The sequence below is a fragment of the Polypterus senegalus genome, chromosome 11, assembly GCF_016835505.1.
Source record: "Polypterus senegalus isolate Bchr_013 chromosome 11, ASM1683550v1, whole genome shotgun sequence".
In the NCBI taxonomy this organism is placed as follows: Eukaryota; Metazoa; Chordata; class Cladistia; order Polypteriformes; family Polypteridae; genus Polypterus; species Polypterus senegalus.
In genome coordinates this window covers 30,634,633-30,660,335 of record NC_053164.1, presented here as the reverse complement: position 1 = coordinate 30,660,335, position 25,703 = coordinate 30,634,633, and the positions used below count along the sequence as shown (strand labels likewise).

Here is a 25,703-nt window from a genome sequence, read left to right as displayed (position 1 = left end):
AAAATAAGTAAAAAGAACAGAAAGATTGCATACTTTTTAATATCATCAAAGCAAAAGACAGAAGAAAATTTAGAATAGCTATTCATGATGGGGAAAGTACAGAGTTGGAAGTCTTGCTTTGTTCTCCGGGAAACCTCTAATTGGCACATGTCAGCAAGACAAAACCTAACATCACCCTCTTCCTGAGATGTATCAGACATCAAAAGAAGGCATGGCAAGTAAGACTGGAGTGTGCCATGTGCTTTAACCTGCTAAATCTCACACACAACTTTCCCATCAGGAAACTAATTTGTTGGACCACAAGCCTTCAAAGTAAATAGCAGTGTGTGTAACAGGCCCTGTTGTAGTTTCACATGCAACTACTAGGACTACTTGTGTGAAACATTAATAACAACAATTCTTTAGGAACTGGATATGAATTTGATGATTTTTTTTAAAACTTAAATTGCAGATTAAATAAAAATTCAAATTATTTAAAATTCATGCAACGGACATTGGTAAAATATTTAATTGCTTGTTTTTATGCTTTGTATCCTATATTGAATTCCTTAACATTCTTTCTTAACATCATACCCATGTTTTCATACTGGACAAATCAAATTGGCAAGTCAGACTTTAATGTTAGAAATCACAAAAATCTTCAAATTTCCTCTCCTTGAAGTGCCATTAAGAAGTGGGTTATTGAGTAAGCAAATCCCATGAGAACATGTCTCACCCATAGATCCCGGGGTTGGGGGTAGTTGGACTGTTTTGAAGGAAAGGCGATAGCACACTCTTTAATTAGGAGATAAAAACTTGTTAACATTGTAATGTCGGCACACTCCGCATAACAAGACTGTCAATGCCACAACAGCTAATCACACTTCCAATCAATTCACAGAAACCAGAAAACTACAAAGTGTGTCTGGACTGGTGTCATAAAAAAAAATGTATCCATTCAGTATAGCTAGTAAAGCTTTTGTTGAATTATGTATAATTAAGAGTACTAACCTAAACAAATCAGAAGAAAAACACTTTCAAATGTTTTCATTAAAAATGTAATTGAGCAAACATTTAAAGCATGGCAAAAATTAAGCTACAGCTTGATATAAAAATATTTTATAAATTTCCTTTCAGCACTGAATTTTATAGGTACCAGCTCTTTTCTATTTCACATACATGTGGATTCACTAGCCTCAAGGGGCACTTAAAAGACCATAGCGCCATTCTGATCTACTCAAAACTAGTTCAGTTCCTCCTTCCCTATTGAATTCAATACATTATGCAGTGTTTTAAGAAGTTCCCAAACTTTCCATTCGTTGAAATCATGGCAAAGTGAACTCTATGTATGGGGTTTGCTCAACACTAGCAGTTATATATATTTTCTAACTTAAAATAAATAAAAAATACACATTAATTTGAATTATTTTTATACTTGTCATTTGGTGGACTGACTTGTGCTGCAAGATATATAATCCAGTTCAGGCTGCAGCCAAACTTTACACAAAAACACCAGTTATGAAACAACTGCATTTGTACTAATGCTAATAACAAAAACATTTATTATTTCTTATTTAAAATTTCTTTTTTATTTTCTTATTAAAAAAAAAAAAAATTGGATGCAAGTGTCAGTATGCTTTGCATCCTAGGAACCAAGTTACCCAAACTATTCTATAAAATTACAATAATTACCGCTCTGATGCTGATCTTTCTGATCATAAAATAGGTCATTATGATAGCAATTGATGAGAAGAATTCATAATTAATTGCAGAATTACGGTACTTGAGGGTTCCTTTGGAGTGCCTCTTTCTCTTGTATGATTTGGCTCAAAACTAATTAGCACATCTTCATCTCATAACAGGCTTAAGTTTCGAGTTTGGTATTTTTCTGTCTAGCCGTATTAGCTCTAGACCATCCTCAAGAAACTTGGACAGACACTGAAGTGCACGCACACACACACACACACACACACACACACACACGAGATATGGATGTTTTCAGTATCAGGGAACTCTAAAACACCGAGATCCATCAAAAAAATGGAAATCAAAAAATCTATATTTTTGACAAATCTAAAGCTTTTGCTCCTCCCTCACAGAATGACAGGTTATGGTGAGGAGGGCACACAGCAAATATTCACCAATTTGTTTATATGTGCATCAATAAACACAGTTATTCAGAGAAACCTGGTTTGTAAAATTCCATGTAAACCCAAATTGCAGTTACAGGTTAATGGCCGCTGAGAAATCAGGTTAGCAATAACCCAATTATGTGGCCATGTAAACTATTAACATGGTGAAGGATTTTGTAGTCTATAAAAATTAAAGTAAGCAATTTAGTACTGTAGATCTTTCTTCAAACGGAGCTTACAAAAAATTCAAATATTACACTCTTAATCCTGTAATTTGGGTAATCCAGTAGTTATCATAAATAAAGTATTTGAAGGACTGTTTAAAAAAGTTTCAATTGCATCCCTTAGATAACAGATTTTCGATTTCCAGTTCTCATTTTAAAGGCAGTAATACTAAACTAGAAAAGATAATTATTTGTTAAGAATGAATGTTATCTATCTTTTCTTTGAATGATTAATGTATGGATGTCATAATAGCTGAATTTTTGTACTCAATACCAATATCATTAAAAATGTTATGATATTTGATACCTTTCGATACGACAAAAACAAAAATCCCATTCAATGGCTTTTTATTAAAGTACTTCCATTTATTGAAGTGAATAAAATTGTGCCTTTTTCTGTAATACAGTATAAAATAAATAAATAATAACAGTAACAACAGCTTTAACATACTGCTTTATCTATAAAAGTAGTTACCCAACTAACTCTTAAGTAAAACAGTATTGGCATTCATAAATATCAAAATACAATATAAGGCTAATTTTTATTAGTGGCTGAGAAGACTATCCCCACAGTGTAACAACAAACGGGAGGTTTATAATCTTGGGGGGGATTTTAGTTCACAACTTATCATGAACTACCCAATTTATCTTAGTAACTGAAAACTACTATTTAAAATCCATACAAAATATAAAAATTAGAACATTATATATGTCCTGTTGAATTAGTTAATTTTAAGATTATTCCAGAAATTTTCATTAAACCAACTCTTTAAAAGCTTTCTGTTATATAAAAAAAACCTTTAAAGTCCAGTTTGTTAAGTGAACCAACCGTTTAGGTTTGATATATTTGCTATTGCAAGATTCAAATTTGCATAATTAACTGAAAGGTTGTATCATCAATATCATAAGACACTTTTAATGTAGTTTTTACACAGTTTTAATCATGTAGTATTGTGCCTTCTGGAGTATATAGTTTACTTGCAGTGAGTGTGGTATGGATTTGCTCAGTACTACCGATGCTGTATAAATGCTTGTACAGTAACATTTTTAAGACTTTAGCACCAAATTAATACCACAATATCAGTTCTTGTGATATCCCTAGTTTGACGCTATTATATAAACGAATTCCATTTTCATAAAATAAAACTCTCTCTGTTTAAGTTGTAATGATGTGCCAAATGTGTTGGCAAACATATTTTCAATTTAAGACAAATATGAAATCAGAATTGAGTTTACTGCTTAGCTGCATTTTAAATGGTGAAAATTTTAATTCAATATTTTGACTGTTTTTATAATGACAGCACAATATATTCTTGATGCTTTCCATTCTAAAATATCTAGAGTTCATTATAAAATTGTGGCTTGCCAACTAATACAAATGAAACTACAAGCAAAACAGAAGGCAAAGCAATTAGATTACAAGATACATAGATATGTGATGTTACTTAGTGGGGTCAGAATTAGACAGAAAACATAACCTGGAATATCAAAATCTCCCCCACCATTATACATTAGAAGGTAGTAATAAAAAGAACCAAGCACGTGCCTAGGAAGATTGTCCACTGGCATATGAAATTGATTATGCAAACTTAATCAAAACAAAAAACACAACAAAGCATGCGTTTGCTGGATAAGCAGTCTCTGTTTAAGAAGAGTACAAAATTACTGATTTGTTCTAATCCAACCTAAAAGTACATTTCATTTTTTAGCCCACAAGTTTCTTATAAATATGCCTAATAGTGCATTTATAAAGATATGAATAAAATGTTGTACAATTTCTAGTTCATAAATTAATGACACGAGGTGCTATATTTTCAGTCACCAAAATCATTTCACTGCTCATTGGCACTGACCCCTGACTCTCATCTAGTTAAAGGATGGCAGGATATCTGCTTTGAAGTGATGGCGCCTTTTCATTCCACATTCTAAAAGGAACCTCACTGTGAAGACATACTCAAACTTCTAGAGAGTCAGAGACCAAGTTATAATTACAAAAAGAATAAGGAGTGACTAAATACATATGGTTTTATTTCTTAATAACAAAAATACCTAACAAATTAAACTTACAGCAGGTAATTTGGCACCCGTTAGCATCTAACATATGTTGGAGAAACAGGAAACTATTGTATCAGATAACCTTTATAACTGAATTCATGAAGTAGAGAAATGCAGCGCACAGTGTTTATATATATATATAAAACATATATATATATATATATAAAATATATATATATATATATATATATATATATATATATAAATAAATAAAAATTGAATTAGTCCTGAAGTAACTTTTTGCGGGCATGAATCCACATATTGAAAATATTAACCCACATCTTTATATATATAAAAAAAAAAAAAAAAACTGTTAACCAATCAATAAATAAATACATACCCGGTTTCCTTGCTCATCAGTGGAACTGCTTCCTGCAAGAAAAGCAGAAGTTTTACCAAGGAGTAGGTTTAAAAAGATGTAATGAATACAGTTTCAAGTATCAGAATCATAGTATGATCATCCAATGTGCCTCAAAACTCAGAAAATACTCTTTTCTAAAACTCAGTTCATTATTTTTCTATATGAAGATTCAATAATTCTTTAAAACATGCCTCTATAAAAAATATGCCCAGTTGATTTAATTAAAACTTATTAGAAAGTATTATGTACTAGCAAAACACCCGTGGTTCACAGCGGAGAAGTAGTGTGATAAAGAAGTTATGAAAAAGAAAAGGAAAAATTAAAAAACTAACGTAATATGATTGTCAATGTAATTGTTGTAGGCTTATTTTAGTACTGAGATTGAATCTGATGATTATAAGGAGTTTAATTTATGATTGTAAATGTTGTGTGTGAGAAATGCACATTTTTAGGATGTAAGGATCTCTTTGTAAACAATGTTTGCAGTTCTGCCCTCGGGCTGTTAAATGACCAAGCTGTCTGCTGAGCTAACTCTTGAGCATGCAACGTACAGTTGGCCATGTGAAAAGCAATCTTGTGTCAAGTCAATGGCGACCTTTTTTAGAGTCTGGCCCTGTGACTTATTGTCATAGTGAAGCAGACCCTTACGGGAAATTGGAGGTGTTTGAATTGGAATGGGAGGTCAGAGTGTATGAAAGGGATGCGAGGAATAAATAGTCTCCCCTGACTCAGTTTCAGTGAAGACAGTTGCCTCAATAAGGTTCTTGTGCAGAGATTTGATGTGAAGCCTGGTGGCGTTACAAAGTTTTGGTGGTTGTAAGTTTTGTAGTAACATAATTGGTGTGCCGACCTTCAAAAGTAGAGAATGCAGAGGTATGCTCAGAGGATTAAGAGTGTGAAGAAACTCTATCGGATAGTGCCCCATGTCCCCTAGTTCTATAACAGAGTCGACAGACTTATAGGTTTTTGTTTTGGAAGTTAGTTGGTGAAGTAAAATGGTGTTTATATGTGAAGTCATGTAATTTTCTGGTGTTAGAATAGCTCTCTCCCTCAACCATGAAACGTCCTTTTGATGTAGATTTCGTAGTTTGGGGTAAACATTTTCAATTTGTAAGGTATTCATCAGGAGACAGATATTTTTAGGAACATTGATTTTACAGTTTTGTTCAATTAAATTGCCATCACCTATTTTGATGAGGAGAGCAGCGAACTCTCTGGCTTTTTTGTTGCAGTTCAAGTAAACCCCCATGTTTATTTTTAATGTAAGAACGTTAGTCTTAGGCAATAGGTATGAAGGCTTCAGACATGCTTTAACTTTGTCTGCGCATGTTCCTCTTGAGACAACTGGTAAGGTCTGCTGGAAGTCTCCAGCCAGCAAGATTGTCAAGCCTCCCATCATTTTTGTCGTGTTTCTGATGTCTTGTAGGGTCCCGTCTAAAGCCTCAACACCTGTTCTGTGTGCCATAGTACATTCCTCCCACACAATGAGCTTACAATCGTGCAGCACTTGCGCCATGGAGCTCTGCTTGGATATGTTACACATGGGGGAATCAGTATGGGTGAGGTTTAGAGGTAGCCTGAAAGAAGAATGAGCAGTCCTTCCACCCTTGAAGCAGTGGAGTAAATAGGAAGGGAGCAGTGAGCATGGAAAACAGCTGAGGAAAGTAAGGAAGCGAGTGAGGAGGCACATGAGCAGGGGATGTCATTAATGTATATAGGCAGGGAGCCAACCACGTAGCAGACATCGGCCGTGAGGAAAAAGGAAGGGGGACTGGGAGCAACCCTTGTGCGTTTCAGCCATGAAATAAATCCTCTGTTAACGGAAGTAGGGAAAGAAACTGCCAAAAGGAGAGGTCAGTTCCGAAAGTTCCTTATGGCAGAATGGTGAGAACTGCCAAAAATAAGAAATAATTATTTTCGAAGGTTCGTTATGGGGTATGGAGCGAAATGACACATATTTAACATTTGTAAGTACAGTGTAAAGGATGGGAAATTTGGGCTTCCTATGTATATTGGAAGTCGCAGAAATAGTGAGGACGGGTTTCCCTTATCTATATATACAATTTTGGGGGTTACACCCATTTCCCTCCCTTGGGTGTTACAATAGGACATGGAACATACCTAATTTTTGTAAGTATACTGCAAGGAATGAGCATGCGAAAAAAAAGAAAGCAAGTTTTCTTTGGTTATAGTCTTGAATAAAAGTGCACTTGTTTTGTTACACTTGTACATCAACATTTATATGTTACATAAAAGCCAGATCGAATGTTACTTATTTGGATTTAGTTAGTTACTTCCTACAGCCTAAAGTCACTAGTACAGTGCATCTTTATGTGAAAATAGCAGTGCAAGATGGGGGGTGGCAATTAGGATCGTGAACACGACTGAGAGAATGAATCTGAAAAAAAGAAACACCAAAAAACAAAGCTAACCTTTACAAGTATCATACATTTACACCGGCTGTTACACACTGAAATCAAATGTATGTTTTTATTCTAAAATAGTAAGAATAAAAGCAGCTCACTTCTCAAAACGGACCCGTCAGGGATCGAACCGTGAAGTTTTGATTACCAGTCAACAGTGGATACCGTTGCGCCACCGAAGCAGTCATAGTAAATGCGTGTCAATGTCGCACCCTACCGCGTGATCTTTTTCTGCAGTTATATTTTTGAATAAAAGCGCACTTGTTCCGTTAAATTTGTACCTTTTGTGAAAGTGTTTCTTTGATATTTGGAGTTCAGGCTTCACACATTATAAAACTTCATGTCTACATTTTGTCAATTATTATTATTATTACCAAAACATGAAAAACGTTTCTTTTTTTTTTTTAACAATGTGTTTACATAGATCGTTGTAGACACGGAACACACATGAAATGCATGTGTTCTAAATAGCGATATAGTATTTATAAAAGGTGTGATTTTGCTTGACTTCTCACTCTATACAGCTCCAAGCAACTGACACGCAGGTAAACAGACTGAGCCGAGAAAACTGTGCATTTATCTTTCTCTCTCTCTTTTTTTTTTTTAACATCTTTTAATTAATCAAATAAACTGTTACAGAACATTAACATTTTCATTAAAATGCCCTTGATTCTGTTTGCTTGCAGTCAAAGCTGCATTTCTTATTTTTTGGTTGGGTCGTCCAAACTTTTACTTAATGGCATTTAACAATATAAGGTGGTTAAAAACTGTGTACAAATAGGTTTACGGTAGCTGAAATAGCTTTTATAGACCCCTGACAACCAACTCAAGTTATGTACAAAGTGCATTAACCGATATACTGTTGTTGCTTGAGAATGGCAAATGGCATGTAAAAGCTATCACACATGTACTGTAGATGAGTAAAATATGCAGGTTGAAATAATCTCACTTAAGCTACAACTGAAAGAGTACACCAATCAGTAATTAAGATCACACAGGAACTCTCTTCGTTTTAAGACACAGATTTTAAAAATTAGCCAATTCTTTTTAAAAGAGAGCTTTTAAAAATCTCAAAAATTTGTGCAGCATAGTCTACCTGAGATATACTAATGAAAACTGAATTTTCTGAACACATTTCCTTAAAGAAGAAATGAGTTAAATTTTTATGAAATTAGTACACGAGGAACCAATTTATTTCACGTGAACAGGAGACAGGAGTTTAAAAAAAAATAAAAAATAAATAAATAAAAATAAAAAATTACCCCCACATTCTTGTAACATTGATTTGCACACACATACATATATAGTTCCACTGACAAATCACTTACAGCTGACAATTTGCATAACAAAGACAAAAGCACCATATGAATTTCTCCGACTTTCCCAATGGGATTAATAAAGTTTATCTAATCTAATGAAGTTGGTATCATACAAAAAGAACTTTGACGTTTCAGTCACATTGGTATCATATCCCTCCAGCCATATTTACCTTAACTATATGTACATAATTTATGAGTTTTGTTTCTTAAACCTCATTAAGCGCATTCCTAATCAAGCCTGTATTAAAGCAAGGCCCCAAAATACAACAGAACATGTTTCTATGCACTCATGTTAAGACTAATACTGTACTACATGAATTTCCAATGATATGTTGCTTTCTGTATTTTTTAAAAATGTCACAGTACTTACCAAATATATACACCACAGTAATAGTACTTCCAATACCAAAGAGACCTGCAAGCCTTAGGATAATTTTCTTAGCATAAGCAGAGTTCTCTTTTTGTTTTTTCTCCTCTTGCTTCTTCTGACCAGAATCTCCAGATGACCATGTGGTCTCTGGGCTGGCTGAGTTTTCCTAAAAAACAAAAAGAGAATGACGGGAATTTAAAATCACTCTAGCATAGTGAAATACCAGTTTATTAAAACAGGGCAAAATGTCAAGTCCATCTCTTTAGATCATATTGTGTATTTATCCTATGTTCACATGATAAGCTAGAACTTAAGTCCCTCTTTCTTTGTGCTTTTTGCTGCCTTTGTTCATCGAGAATTACTGCCCTCTTGTGATACAGGACATCATGTAAAATTGTTTTTTTACATGTAATGCAGGACATGTACATACCTAAACTTGGAATTAATAGGAAATTTTAAAAAACTCTGCAGAGGGTTAATAAAGAATTAAAGAGGAAGGCGCAAAGGAAGAAGCAGCTGTACAAGGAATACAAGACTAATAACTCCAAAGTGAATCGCTGGGCTTATGAGAACATGAGGGCAACCATAAAGTATGATACAGTATTAGGGAAGCTAAAAGACTGTTGTAGAGGAATATAGCAGATAAGACGAAAGATGACCCTACGAGATTCTTTCAGTATTTTAGTAGTAACAGAACAAACAGTCAAGGATGAGATGAGGTGCATCAGGAATAGTAAAGGGGAATTAAAAGATACAGATAATGAAATAGCGGACACATTTTTCTGAGGCCTTCACAAGTGAGGATATGGATAACCTCCCAGCAGTAAATGGGACTACTAAGGAGGTTCCGAGTGATTTAGAAATTGTAGTACTGCTCAGATTAAATAGGCTGAAATCAAACAAATCACCAGGACCAGATAATATTTACCCTTGAGTTCTTAAGGAGGCTAGCAAGTACATATATAAACCTTAGACACATATTTTTAGGAAGTAACTGAGCACTGGGGAGATTCCAAAGAACTAAAAAAGGGCAATTGTTATACAGATGTATAAAAAGGGTGACGGGGTAGATCCAAGCAACTATAGGCCAGTAAGCTTAACATGCATCACAGGAAAATTAATGGAAGGAATTATTAAGGATTGAGTAGCACAAGTACAGAAGTTTTTCTGAACAGTCAGCATGGGTTCAGAAGAGGGAGGTCGTGTTTTACTAACATGCTGGAATTCCATGAGGAAGCAAGAAAACGATATAATCAAAGTGGAGCATAGGATATTATTTATCTTGACTTTCACAAAGCATTTGATAAGGTGCCACATGTGAGGATGGGCATTAAACTAAATGAAGTGGGAGTCCAAGGTGATTTTTTCAGATGGATGCAGACTGGGCTCATACACAGGAAGCTAAGGGAGATGGTGCAAGGAACCTTATCAGAATTGGCTGATGTTAGGAGTAGTGTTCCACAGGGGACAGAGCTAGGGCCACTGCTATTTTTAATACATATATATGTTAACCTTCATAAATGTAATATTTAACAAAATATCAATGTGCAACTTCCAACATGTACAGATTCCAAATCTGATCAATTATTACCACGATCTAACTTAATTATAAATGTAAATGAAAATTCCATAAAACTGACATTATGGTAATAATGTTAATTACAATGCCAATATTGAATACATTTTTATTAACACTTTAAAACTGACATTCTACAGTAACTTAGGCAACTCAAAAAAAAGATATTTTGAAGCCAAATTATTTAAATTCTATCCAGCACAATAGTTTGGCATATGGACAGAAGCCCTTGCAAGTGATATAATAAAAGTCACAGTTTTGAAAAGGCAGAATATAAATAAGATTAATGCTTTACCTGTACAATGTGGTATATTACATAAAAAACAACTTAAGAGTTTAAGTCAGAAGTATTTGTGAGAAAGAACATTTACAGAAAATATTCAGTTGGGATATGCTTCAGATGAGAGAAGGACCTGCTGAATGAAAGGTTAAAATACATTGAAGATAAATTTATGGCAAGAAACCATTCCCACTTAATCCTGACATGTAACTGGCACTGCCCCCAACCCTGACCCTACACTTTACAGATAAATAGCCCACATGGCGAATGCACTCATCTTTTCTTGGGTTGGACTCAATGTGAATAAAGTGTTCCCTGGTAAATAACATGCTAGATCTGGTTGGTGAAGGTTATACCAGTGTCAGGTAACATACTAACAGATTTATTTTGACCTTTTGTAGGAATTGTATTTTTTGGATTAGAGTTTGTCTGGTTTTGCATTCAGCTGTACATGTCACACGGCTTTGTATTATAGTTGAACGTTTTTATATTTTTACTATGCAGCAGAGAGAGAAGTTGGTTTGTGATAATTTCTAGCTAAGATTGTGACAAATTCCCCAAACACCACCCCCAAAAAAGCCTGTAATGGCTGGCTGTGAAATATGTCCTTCCCATACATTTGTAAATGCTAAAATATTGTTAACATATTGCCTTACAGATTATCAGTCATACGTTGGTGAGTTGATCCAAAGGCCACTTCCACCTTGACTACTTCAGTCGTGGTGCTGGGCTGTCATAATCTGAATGTTCTTCCAGTTTATCCAAAGATGTCTAAAAGTCTGCACAACCGAACCAGCGTGCAGTGCTGCAAATTCACTGTCAAAAGAAAATGTGCAGAGGCTAGTGCGTTTTCTGGGAATGACTTTTGTACATTTTACAGTTCTTGTCCTCATGTTGAACAATGGCAACTACAGACTCCAAAAGGTAGTCTGTATGTAGAATCAAGCCTAGGCATCTTATGCCTGCACTAATGAAGCAATGACACACACCTGAGTAATCACAAACAGCAGTAATGGCAACTGTCCCAAACATTATGGTTCCATGGAATGGGGGACCATGTATTGAAAGTGCAATTTCTACAGGGTGTGACTGAAATGTATGCAAATACCCTTAGATTAAAGTCTGTAATGTGCACTTTAATGTTATCTGGATTGATTGATGTGTAATTTTAAACTGTAGAGCAGAAGAGTAAAACAATGAAAAATGTGCCTTTGTCCCAAACATTATGGAGGACACTTTATATCTGGTTAGACAGTGTTATTATGTTAGTTGTCCTACACAGTCCCGATAAATGAAAAGAAGCTTTGCATGGAGACCCACAATCGCTGAAACACACAGTCAGTAGGCACACTTAGTAAGCAAAGTAGCACACTTCATTGCTAAATACGAATTAGCAAACACTGAATAGGTCATTCATTTGGCTTTGAAGGCAAACTAATGTTAATTAGAATTTTCCATAAGAAGCAGCACACTATATATATTTTAAAGGCAAGTTGAAGAATGTAATGCTGTCTCAGAATTATAAATGTATTAAGCAAAGATGTATTAGTCAAAGTAATTTTCCAATTCTGGATTTGTACACTGTGATAAGCAATAAGGTATGATCTTTCATGAGAGATAAAGTATTTAGTATGGGTTTTAAGCAGTATTTTTCCGTAAATATAAAGAATAAAGATATCACAGAATAAATGTATAGATCATGATACAGTAGATCATAAACCCTGTGCTGAAACTCCACATTTGTTATATTACATATTCCCATCTCTGACACACATTAACATGCAAGCCTTACATTGTATTGTATTGCATTGTATTTATGAATACCAATACTAGTTTACTTAAATGATAGTTGGGTAACTACTTGATAGATATACCAGCATGTCAAATCTCATTACTGCTGGAATATTTACTTTGTATATTTTATACTGAATTACAGAAAAAGGTGAATTACAGAAAAAGGCACAATATTGCTCACTTCAATTAAGGACATCAAAAAAGTTGATGAATGGGATTTCTGTTTTTGCTGTGGTATCAAAAGGTACTGAGCATTATAAAATTTCACTGGTACGGGTATCAAATACAAAAATTCTGCTGTTGTGACTTCCCTAACATACAGTGGCTTGCAAAAGTATTCAGCCCCCTTGAACTTTTCCACATTTTGTCACATTACAGCCACAAACATGAATCAATTTCATTGGAATTCCACGTGAAAGACCAATACAAAGTGGTGTACATGTGAGAAGTGGAACGAAAATCATACATGATTCCAAACAATTTTTACAAATAAATAACTGAAAAGTGGGGTGTGCGTAATTATTCAGCCCCCTGAGTCAATACTTTGTAGAACCACCTTTTGCTGCAATTACAGCTGCCAGTCTTTTAGGGTATGTCTCTACCAGCTTTGCACATCTAGAGACTGAAATCCTTGCCCATTCTTCTTTGCAAAACAGCTCCAGCTCAGTCAGATTAGATGAACAGCGTTTGTGAACAGCAGTTTTCTTATCTTGCCACAGATTCTCGATTGGATTTAGATATGGACTTTGACTGGGCCATTCTAACACATGGATATGTTTTGTTTTAAACCATTCCATTGTTGCCCTTGCTTTATGTTTAGGGTTGTTGTCCTGCTGGAAGGTGAACCTCCGCCCCAGTCTCAAGTCTTTTGCAGACTCCAAGAGGTTTTCTTCCAAGATTGCCCTGTATTTGGCTCCATCCATCTTCCCATCAACTCTGACCAGCTTCCCTGTCCTGCTGAAGAGAAGCACCCCCAGAGCATGATGCTGCCACCACCATATTTGACAGTGGGAATGGTGTGTTCAGAGTGATGTGCAGTGTTAGTTTTCCACCACACATAGCGTTTTGCATTTTGGCCAAAAAGTTCCATTTTGGTCTCATCTGACCAGAGCACCTTCTTCCACATGTTTGCCGTGTCCCCCACATGGCTTGTGGCAAACTGCAAACGGGACTTCTTATGGTTTTCTGTTAACAATGGCTTTCTTCTTGCCACTCTTCCATAAAGGCCAACTTTGTGCAGTGCACGACTAATAGTTGTCCTATGGACAGATTCCCCCACCTGAGCTGTAGATCTCTGCAGCTCGTCCAGAGTCACCATGGGCCTCTTGGCTGCATTTCTGATCAGCGCTCTCCTTGTTCGGCCTGTGAGTTTAGGTGGACGGCCTTGTCTTGGTAGGTTTACAGTTGTGCCATACTCCTTCCATTTCTGAATGATCGCTTGAACAGTGCTCCGTGGGATGTTCAAGGCTTTGGAAATCTTTTTGTAGCCTAAGCCTGCTTTAAATGTCTCAATAACTTTATCCCTGACCTGTCTGGTGTGTTCTTTGGACTTCATGGTGTTGTTGCTCCCAATATTCTCTTAGACAACCTCTGAGGCCGTCACAGAGCAGCTGTATTTGTTCTGACATTAGATTACACACAGGTACACTCTATTTAGTCATTAGCACTCATCAGGCAATGTCTATGGGCAATTGACTGCACTCAGACCAAAGGGGGCTGAATAATTATGCAAACCCCCCTTTGCAGTTATTTATTTGTAAAAAATGTTTGGAATCATGTATGATTTTCGTTCCACTTCTCAAGTGTACACCACTTTGTATTGGTCTTTCACGTGGAATTCCAATGAAATTGATTCATGTTTGGGCTGTAATGTGACAAAATGTGGAAAAGTTCAAGGGGGCCGAATACTTTTGCAAGCCACTGTATACTGTATTACTAGAAGGGGTACCCTGCGCTGCCAGGAGTGGAATAATGTGTAATACATTCTGCAGAGTGGAAGTTTTGGCCCAAACCAAAACTTCACTCACTAAACCCACCACAACATACCTGTGCCAAGTCCCAAAAATGCCTACTATGGGCAGGTGCAATTTCAAAATAAAATTAGTCTAAAGGGAATATTTTTGTAACAAAAGACAGCTTGTGGTCTTCTTTATACAAATGAGTAATCTGTGAAAATGTTGGTGGAAATATATTCAATGATATGGATTGGCACACCAGACAAGCACACATTCAATTTTATATATTAGATCGGGGTATCCATCTACGGTCCTGGTGGGCAGCAGTGGCTGCAGGTCTTCATTCGAACTACACACGTGGACAAAATTGTTGGTACCCTTCAGTCGATGAAAGAAAAACTCAAAATGGTCACAGAAATAACTTTAATCTGACAAAAGTAATAATAAATAAAGATTCTATGAAAGTTAACCAATGAAAGTCAGACATTGATTTTCAACCATGCTTCAACAGAATTATTTAAAAAAATACACTCATGAAACAGGCCTGGACAAAAATGATGGTACCCCTAACTTAATATTTTGTTGCACAACCTTTTGAGGCAATCACTGCAATCAAACAATTCCTGTAACTGTCAATGAGACTTCTGCATTTCTCAGCAATTATTTTGGCCCACTCCTCATGAGCAGACTGCTCCAGTTGTCTCAGGTTTGAAGGGTGCCTTTTCCAGACGGCATGTTTCAGCTCTTTCCAAAGATGCTCAATAGGATTGAGGTCAGGGCTCATAGAAGGCCACTTTAGAATAGTCCAATGTTTTCCTCTTAGCCATTCTTGGGTGTTTTTAGATGTGTGTTTTGGGTCATTGTCCTGTTGCAAGACCCATGACCTGCAACTGAGACCAAGCTTTCTGACACTGGCCAGCACATTTCTCTCTAGAATCCCTTGATAGTCTTGAGATTTCATTGTACCCTGCACAGATTCAAGACACCCTGTGCCAGATGCAGCAAAGCAGCCCCAGAACATAACAGAGCCTCCTCCATGTTTCACAGAAGGGACAGTGTTCTTTTCTTGATATGCTTCATTTTTCCGTCTGTGAACATAGAGCTGATGTGCCTTGGCAAAAAGTTCAATTTTTGTCTCATCTGTCCATAGGACATTCTCCCAGAATCTTTGTGGCTTGTCCACATGTAGTTTGGCAAATTCCAGTCTGGTTTTTTTATGATTTGTTTTCAACAATGGTGTCCTCCTTGGTCGTCACCCATGAAGTCCACTTTGGCTCAAACAACGACGGATGGTGCGATCTGACACTGATGTTCCTTGAGCTTGAAGTTCACCTTGGATCTCTTTAGAAGTTTTTCTGGGCTCTTTTGTTACCATTCGTATTATCCATCTCTTTGATTTGTCATCAATTTTCCTCCTGCGGCCACGTCCAGGGAGGTTGGCTACAGTCCCATGGATCTTAAATTTCTGAATAATATGTGCAACTGTAGTCACAGGAACATCAAGCTGCTTCGAGATGGTCTTATAGCCTTTACCTTTGACATGCTTGTCTATAATTTTCTTTCTAATCTCCTGAGACAACTCTTTCCTTTGCTTCCTCTGGTCCATGTTGAGTGTGGTACACACCATGTCATCAAACAACACAGTGACTACCTGGAGCCCTATATATAGGTCCACTGACTGATTACAAGATTGTAGACACCTGTGATGCTAATTAGTGGACACACCTTGGATTAACATGTCCCTTTGGTCACATTATTTTCAGTCTTTTCTAGGGGTACCATCATTTTTGTCCAGGCCTGTTTCATGAGTTTATTTTTTTTAAATAATTCTGTTGAAGCATGGTTGAAAATCAATGTCTGACTTTCATTGGTTAAATTTCATAGAATTTTTATTTATTATTACTTTTGTCAGATTAAAGTTATTTCTGTGACCATTTTGAGTTTTTCTTTCATTGACTGAAGGGTACCAACAATTTTGTCCACGTGTGTATCTTCTTAATTAGTGAGCCATTTTTGCTGCAGATTAACTTGCTTTGCCTTACTTTTAATTGATGTGATTCGGACCCCTTAGTTGTTTCTTTTTTCCTTAATGAGCAACAAACAATAATGAGACACAAAACAAGCCTTCACATGACCAGCTAACCTGAAAATAAAAAAAGGTGAAGGTCATGTTAATCTGCTCAGGTCACTAAAACATCTTGATGGTGGTCTTAGAAAAAACAGAAAATCAACAGTCTACTGTGGCAGAATGAGAGCAGCAACAAGTCATAATATTCAATAATGGCTTTAATTAACAGAAAGAATTGGCTTCTCATTAAGAAACTGGTTGGAGTGAAATTGGCTGGAGTTTGACATTCCTGGTCATCTGTTGGGTAGTTTCATATCTCATTTCTGTTTGGCTGCCATTCAATGAAGAAACAAATCAATTCAGAGGACTGAATCCTTAAAAACACGGCTATTAAAAAAATAAGAGAAGGGAAAAAGGACTTAATTAGCAGTGAAAACTGCTTGCTGATTAGGAAAAGGGTTAAAATGAAAACTTGCAGCCACTGCGGCCCTCCAGGACTGGAGTTGGACACCTTTGCATTAGATAATCAACTAAAACTTCTCTAATTTATAGGTTTTAAATTTATTCTACAATTTTTCCTAATTACAAATAAAGTTTCTATATTCAAAACTAATGAAAATACATTGCCTGCGTAAGAAATATTATTTATACAAGTGTGACAATGTAATAATTGGCATTTTATTTACTTTCACACATTTTATGTACAGCAGAAGTCTGATTCTCTATTTCTGAATGTACTAATTTTTTAAATGTCAACTACAGTATAGATGTTTAGGTATATAATTATTTGTAAAGTTAAATATTAGTACTGCCTGATTTACAACAGTTCTGATCACAGTAAAGCAGAACAGTACATGCTCCTCCACCATGAATTTAAAAAGAAGCAGCCTCTTTCTTCCTTTTCAATACTCGACTACACTTTAAAACCTTGCACCAATTCAAATTACATAATTCATTTTCATTTAACTATACCCATTTTTTTTCTCTACACACAAAAGCAGGTTTACAATAATTCCTTAAAAAACTGGTACTTGAAACTAAGAAAACACTAAACCCTTTAACTTGATCGAGTTGATGCTTTAAGATCAACCTAAACCTTGCATAGTGTATGGCATACAATTGATTTACAATTTTTTAATATTACATCTAACTTTTGAATTGCCATTTTCATGACTGTGCACTCAGTTAGAACAGAGTGAACAGACAAGGACAACGAAAGAACAAAAGATATTTGACAAATAAGAGACCATTCAATACATCAGCGTTTCATTAAAAGCAAAGCTGTTGGTACACTGTCTCCAGTTCCTGTGTCTGTATGTGCGAGATGTGCTTCAAGATATAAACTAATTGCACTCCAGTACAAGATTAACCAAATGAAAGAACTCTGATGGACCAATTTTATTAGTATCTCAGGTCCCCAAGTAGCCTTCTCTGTAGAAGCCTGAAGGGGTTTAAATTTCTTTAGCTGGTCAGATTAAGACATTATCTTTAGTCCCTGGAGGCACTAAACTGTTACCTTGTTCAGTGCCCTTTATGCATTAATTTTATTTTAATTGAATAAATAAAATATATCATAAAAATACAGGCACTGAATAATGGTTGAAAATTAGGAATTTCTTTTTTCTTATTTTGAAGCTGCATGGCTTCCACTTAAAATGGAGTTTGAGATATATATATATATATATATATATATATATATATATATATATATATATATATATATATATATATATATATATATATATATATATATATATATATATATATATATATATATATATATATATATATATATATATATATATATATATATATATATATATATATATATATATATATAGTGTACATAGACTGTCATTTCAATAGAGGTTAACTTCTACTCTCCATGGTAACCTTTTTAGTTTTACTTTTGTTCAATAATAGATCAGGGGCTCATGTATAACATGGCATAAGCACAAAAGCCGAAATGTACTTACGCACAGAAAAATCTAGATGCAGGAATCTGTGCGTATTCCAACTTCCACATTCTTCCGCTACATAAATCCCGATTAGCGTGAAAAGTAACGCTCGTGTACGCGCTTTACGTAACGCCCCAACTCCTCCCAGTATTACGCCTCTTTGAATATGCAAATCAATATAAAACGCCCTTAAGCTCAGCCTTCAGTGAAAAGACAATGGGAAAAGCACGGGGGAAAATATAAGAATTTCAGCGAATACCAAGTGGAGGCAAAGGAATAACATACTATTTGTTCAAATAAACCGTGGTATAATCAACAAAATGAAGTTGATCGAGTGACATAGCATGTTGGAGAAACTTGAAAGCTCACGTTCACAAAATCGCACAGTGCCGGAAATAAAAAAGAAGACACATATCAAAGTTGCAGTGAAAAGGCGAGTTGTAGCCCACTGTCTGAGTGTCATATAAAAGCTTATTAGGGTACAGAGAAAAAAAAGGCACACAATGGGGAAAAAGCACAAAATGTCAACTTCAATCTCGACATTTCCACTTTAATCACATAGTTTATTCTGTCATTAAAGTAGAACATCATAAACTTCATCTTAAAATCGTTTAATTAACCAGTTTCTCAAATCACATTGTAATTAAAGTAGCATGTTAAATGCTTTGTTTTGTATTTGATCTTCTATGTGCTCTGTGTGTGTGAATCACTACTTGCTTCTTAAACAGGCTCTCTTCCTCCAACTGGACACAGAATCCATTACATTCGTGATGTTACAGTTCTCTGAATAACTAAAATACTGAGATGTATACGTGATATCATTTTTATGATGATAGGAGTTAAAGCATGTTATTAAACATGAGTTTCACGGAGCAGTGATTGTGTGCGACCTTCGATGAAATAATTTATTGCAGCAGTACTCAGGGGTGGCTCTAGGCTTGTGGTGGCACTGGGCAGAGGAAGAAACTGTGGCTCCTTCGCCCGCCAATGTCAGTAAGGTAGCTTATGCACGGTGGATGGCCACATCCGTTGCAGACACTACATAGCCGCCTCGTGCTCATGACACAAGTATTTAACTTTTGCCGAAATTTGTCACTGCGTTTTAGGCTGTGTTGTTATTTTCTCTTTCTGTTTTATATTCAACATATACTGGCGTAGCCGCCACTGCAGTCCTTGCTTTTCTTTCCCCAAATACCCAATCAGAATCGGGGAGCACCGATTCTTCAAAACGTTTAAGGAACATTGAAATATCTTCGTAGTACATGTTTAATTATTCTATCCTTCACGCCAGTCCCAGTGAAAAATATGGATTATTTAAATGAAGTTAAAGTTTTATCTGTATAATATAATAAACATATTTTGCTGCATTTCATCTTAAAAATGATATCGTCATCATATATAAATACGCTTTATAAAGTGGCGCAAGTTGTGCAATATTATAACTGTAGTGCAAGTTTACAGTGGGGTGATTGTACTTATACGTAAGTACAAAGAGTTCTACAAGGAGCAATTGATTGAGTGCGTTTATAGTTCTTGGGATGAAACTGTTTCTGAACCGCGAGGTCCGTACAAGAAAGGCTTTGAAACATTTTGCCGTGGCTGAGAAAGCGTGTACTTGAAGCTGTATACCGATAATTCTCTTTCCGATCAGCTGCTGCTGTGATTCACACTCAGATAGAGTGATATGAATACTCCGAGTGGTGCAGTGAGAGTAATATGGTAAAGATGATCCGCAGTGGCAACGCCTAACGGGAGCAGTTGAAAGAAGGTGCAGTTGGAGTAACAACGCTAAAGCAGTTATGGTATTTGGAATACTATGGCTATTCCCTGGACCATTATATTGTTACAAGTTAATTACAATCAGATGCATTACACTAATAAACAATATGCGGTTAGTTTCAGTGTATTTATAAAGCCGCGTCAGGAAAATAAGGAGTAACCACACAGGAACAGTAGCACTTCTTTGACGCTTGGTGCCGCCAGTTTGCAAAACCAAGCGGAGAACTTGCGTACGACAAGGTATGAAGTACCGTGGAAAAGTGCGTAGCTTTACACCAAGTGTAGGTTTTATACATCGCGATTTGAACGTGGAAAAGTTCTTACGCAACATTTCTGTGCGTACGCACCGTTTATACATGAGGCCCCAGATTATGATAACAGTACTATTCATTAATATCGGCCATGAATACCTATTCTAAATAAACACAAGATAATTTGACTTCTTCAGCACTCCTCATCTCATCACTTTACCTGGAGCTTTCTGCCTTTATGAGTCTCTTCCAACTTTTGTCCATCACAAACATTTTCCTACCTTCATCCCCATCTTCACACAGCCCTCTCACATGAGCTTCTGCTTCAGAATAAATCTGCATCCTGTGGCAAGTATTCTTCATGCTTTCTTAATCACCTTCCCTTCATTTCTCTATCCAGAGACTGCTACAATCTCAGTCTAGTTTATCTAATGTTCTCACAGATCTTTACCACTCCTCTCATTCTCCTAAACTTTTCATTCCTTGATCCCTCAATCAGACATCCATCTGAAGGCCATCCATGCATTCTAATTTCAGTTCTTTCAAGTTTCAATTCCTCTCTTTTTATTGAGTGTATAACTGCTCCATAAATCAATACTGGCCTTACCACTGTTAAAACTGTAAATTATTTTTAACCATTATTGGTTTTGGCATCCTTTTATTACAAGCCATTCCTGGTGTCTACTCCCATTATTTCTTCCAGGTTGCCTTTAATCTCTCACCTATTTCCAATTCTTGTGTCCCCTCTTGTGTTTGAACTTATCCAAAGTATTTAAACTCGTCTACCTTCTTAAGATCCAAGTCCATTCAATTTTGTATTCACATTTCGATACTAACCATAACCTCAGACTTTCCAATATTTACTCCACCACAATACGCTCCTCTGGAATTCATCATCTGACTATAATTACAAGGTCAGCAGAACATGGCAGTTTCTAAAACTTATCACCCGTGATATCCTCACTAAGCACATCTACCACAATGACAAAAAGGAATGTGCTAAGAGATTAACCCATATTGAAACTACTTGCTAATTACACATTTTTGTATCTCCATGTGCAGTCTATCCCTCATACATTACTTCTTTACCAGCTTAAACCTGATGTCAATCTGTGCATCAGTCCTGGTGAATGTAACGGAAGTAATGTTAAGTAATCTGAAATGCAACATTATCACTGAATAACAGTGAAACCTTTGGCAGACTTTGCATTTAACCGGGGACTAAAAATAAAAACAATAACCGTAAGAGATGAAGATAAATGCATGATTATCGCTGATATTACAACTAAATAAGAAAGATACAAAAAGGTTTTAAAGAACGACAGGTTGCACGAGTATTTTAAGCGTTCAGCAAGTCCCAACGCGCAAGCATCAACATTCTGGAGTTCAACCTCATATACTTGGAGATAAATTTATTACAATAATAATCAATACTCAAGATCTGTTGATGTATAGGTTTGGCAAGTGCTTCCATTATTTTAAACTTTTTTTCCTTTCACCCATTAGCATAATTGCTGTTTCTGTTTAATTCAGTTCATCCCGGAGACTGTTCAAGCGACATTGGTAGCAAGAAGGGAACCAAACCTGCACTTTTCTATCGCTCTCTCTTTCTCTCTCTCATACACACGTGAACCTGACCTTCACCTGCCTATAGAAAGCCCTTCACCTAACTTAGTGTTTAAACATTTATTACACACTCATAGTTGAGGGCTGCGAATACACATCAGTTGAGTCGTTAGGTTACATGACTTAAAGTCCTGAATGTGTAATTAACATAGAATGACAATTCAAAAGCTACTCGAACCACCTACCTGATTCCTCTGTTGCTGCAATCTGTCTTGAAGAATAGCTTGTGCCAATCCCCCGGTAGCATTGTTACCCTTCTCTGCAGAGAAGGCTCGGATGAAGGACTGAAGCAAGATGCCACGGTTACGGACCCGGCTCAGGCCCAAGCCTGTGCGAACACACATGGGAAGCATTGACACCGACATCTTGCTTATGGAAGGGACATCGCTAATAACAACTTCCTGTCTAAGCTACAATTGGACTAAAACAGAAACGTGACGGAAAATGAACCAATAGAATGCACAGAAAAAGAAACGGGTGTTTATTGACAGGCCCACTATCAAATCGTAATTAGGAAAAGGTAGGACGTCTAGGAAAACGTTAGTAGTTGACCTTCTGTGAAAGCCAGGCTATATAGATTGATAAGGTGACTTATGTTTGCTGTTGAATTATTTGGCAAACGATATACACATTATTGATTAGAAAGTAAAACGTTAACAAGGTACAGGGAACTAAACGGCTACGAGATCTGAAGAGCAGATATAGCATGGCATTTTAAAACCCGCCTAATCCAACTCAGGGGTACGGGTTTTCGGTTGAATTCAGTGCCGCATTTGTTTTAGCACGGGTGCATTAAATTGCAATTGGTTCTGATCTCACTGCGTTCGTAGACCCGATACGGCTTTGCGTGTTGTTGCCTCTTTCAGAGAAGAGTGAACTTTGTACAAGGAGCAGCGAAAAAATGCCAAATTTTAGAAAGTCTTCACTTTTATCTTCACCTACATCTAGTTTGAACCATCCGTACGGCACACTTTTTGTACCTACAAGTTCTTTACTGCTGGCTTCATTAGATATCTAATGTAGTCATTGTTAACGGGCAGGAAATCTGCAGCATGTCACTTTACATTCCTGGTCCTGTTTCTTCCCATATTGATTAACACCACTGGATCTTTTCCATCTTATGAAAAATGAATGAAAAATCTTTTGTATCATTATTTAATCTCAAAATTAGATAATTTAATGCTTCTAATATTGTTTTGTGTGATTACCCTGCTCAGGGCTTTTACATAGAATACTTTTGAACATTGCATTACTGATTAACTGGTGCCCGTCTAAGTTTAGCTTTTCCATTGTGCACCCAGTGCTTTTAGATTAAGCATATCCTTCCCACAACACAGAACAGGACAGACCAAAAGGAAAATGAAAGGATGGGTTTATGGATAGACATATTTTGCTTTTTTATCATTTTAAATACCTCAAAGTAAAATGTATCTATCCAATTTCTAACCAGCTTATCCTGTTCAAGAACAGGTTGGTATGAACTTATATGGAATTCAGGGTTTAATTTTGTTTTAGTTTCCCCTTAGTTGTCTTCACGCTCTAGTGGCGTCTTATTCACATTTGATAATGTAGTCACCTAAATATAATAATCCATTCTTTTATTTTCATACACAATCTAGTTCAGGGCTCTGTGTCAAATAAAGACAAAAATAAAATCATTTTTGTAAAACAATCATAAAGAACAAGTCAAAGCAAAAAAATAGCACATGTTATTCCTTCTCTTCTATCCATAGAAGCAATATTATAAACCTTTCGCAAAATGACTTTTAACAGGAACTTTGGGTTAATTGATGCAGCACTGGCACAAATAGCCACTCTCCTAATGTGACTGCTTTATTAATTAGAAACCCCCCCAAAAAAAATCAGATTTTGTTTTGTTTTTGTCTGCTATTTGAAATAGAATGAACTTTAATTTATTAATGTGTATTCTAATAGCAGAATGGTATCCTTGGGATTTCTCCAGAGTATGGCAAATAGCCCAGGGAATACTGCAATATAACATCCCTAGAATGTTATGTTGAAGGTTTCTCATAAAAGTAAGTATAACTTTGCAAACCATATACTAAAATCTTGTGGGCACTACACACAGTAGTCTCTAGAGATCTTTTGTAACATTTGCAGAATGTGCGAGTAATACTATCAGTAAAAAAAAATTGGTAGACCTTTCAGTGCTTGACACAATGCCTTAGCCAAGGCATGAACTTGGAGCATTGCTTAAGACTGGAATGCTACGGTCTTAGCAACTATGAACAACTTCAGCGATGGCCCAGGTTCCAAGGACATTATATTGCAACTTTACCAGGGCACATAGGTACCTTTTGAGTATGTCCTTCTTTTTTTCCTCTAAAGGGAGAATGTGCATGCACCTCTTATTTAAGCTCAGGTGTCATGGAAAACAAAACATGGGCAGGTGTTCCCATTTTATGCCTTTTGATCGTACTGATTGTAATGATGTTTAGTGATAATGTTAATCGTATTGAATTAAGTATATGGCAAGACAAAATACAATTTAGTGATATTTCATAATAAATTTCAGATATTGTAAAATGAAGTTTAGCTTTCTGGATATCTAAACGTTTTTTTTCGAAATATCTCAAAATAAGTTCCTCAATATATTTTAAGATTTCTGCAGAAAATTCTGAGATACAAAATCCCTAATATATTTCAAGATCTCAAATCAATATTCAGATATCTTAAAACAACCTCTTTTCCAGTTTATGATATCTGAAATTGATTTTAAGATAGCACACAACCTTGTCCTGTAAAATTTCCACTTTTTTCAATGAGATTTCTGGCCAATTCTAAGAGATCTGAAAATGAATTCAAGATACCTTAAAATAACAAGGAAGCCATTTTAAGTATCTTGAAATGCATTTCTTATACCAAAAGTGGTCTCCAATCTGTTTTTAGATAAATGAAAATGTATTTGAAATATCTTTAATAACACTTTGGATATCAAAAAATTACATTCAGGGATCTTGCAATAACAACACGTTTTTAAAATATATTTCTAGTTGAAGCTAATCTTACATACTTTGAAAAATTTCAAATGAAAGACAACCATACTTTAAGACAGGGGTCCTCAATCACGGTCCTGGAGAGCTGCAGTGGCTGCAGGTTTTTGCTTCAACCCAGTTGCTTAATAAAAATCACTTATTGCTAAAGTAACACTTCTGCTTCACTTTAGTGATTTTGAGCCCTTATTGCTTAATTTTGTCTTAAACAGCTATTTTAATTGCTCCTTATTATCAATAACATGCAAATGACAAGAGAGAGCAGCATTTCTCCATTTAGCTTATTTACATTTACACCTGTGTGTATTTATCTGCACTATTGGGTTTAATTAAATACTTGGAAGAAAAATGAAGAGAAAAAAGTGAAGGACTGAGAATTACTCATCCATTTTAGCCTTCAAATCATTTGCATGATAGAAAGGGAAAGAAAATCTAGGATATGAGAATGACCTGACATAGCAGAGTTAATTTAATTTCATAGCTTGTTAGTGCTTTATTGGCAAGAATTGCTTTCTAATTAAGCAACCAGGTCAGAACAA

General features: G+C 35.8%; 1 protein-coding gene across 1 annotated transcript in view; it reads right to left on the bottom strand.

Moving 5' to 3' along the window:
- The window catches only part of timm50 (translocase of inner mitochondrial membrane 50 homolog (S. cerevisiae)), a 68,594-nt gene extending 46,035 nt beyond the window's left edge, over window positions 1-22,559 (bottom strand). Inside the window, exons 1-3 of the mRNA XM_039768274.1 lie at window positions 22,336-22,559; window positions 8,864-9,029; window positions 4,731-4,762 (exon numbers count right to left, since the gene is read on the bottom strand). Of these exons, the coding sequence (XP_039624208.1) occupies window positions 4,731-4,762; window positions 8,864-9,029; window positions 22,336-22,515 (378 nt within the window). The 5' untranslated portion in view covers window positions 22,516-22,559. The remainder of the gene's footprint in view (window positions 1-4,730; window positions 4,763-8,863; window positions 9,030-22,335) is intronic.
- Between the last annotated feature and the right edge of the window lie 3,144 nt (window positions 22,560-25,703).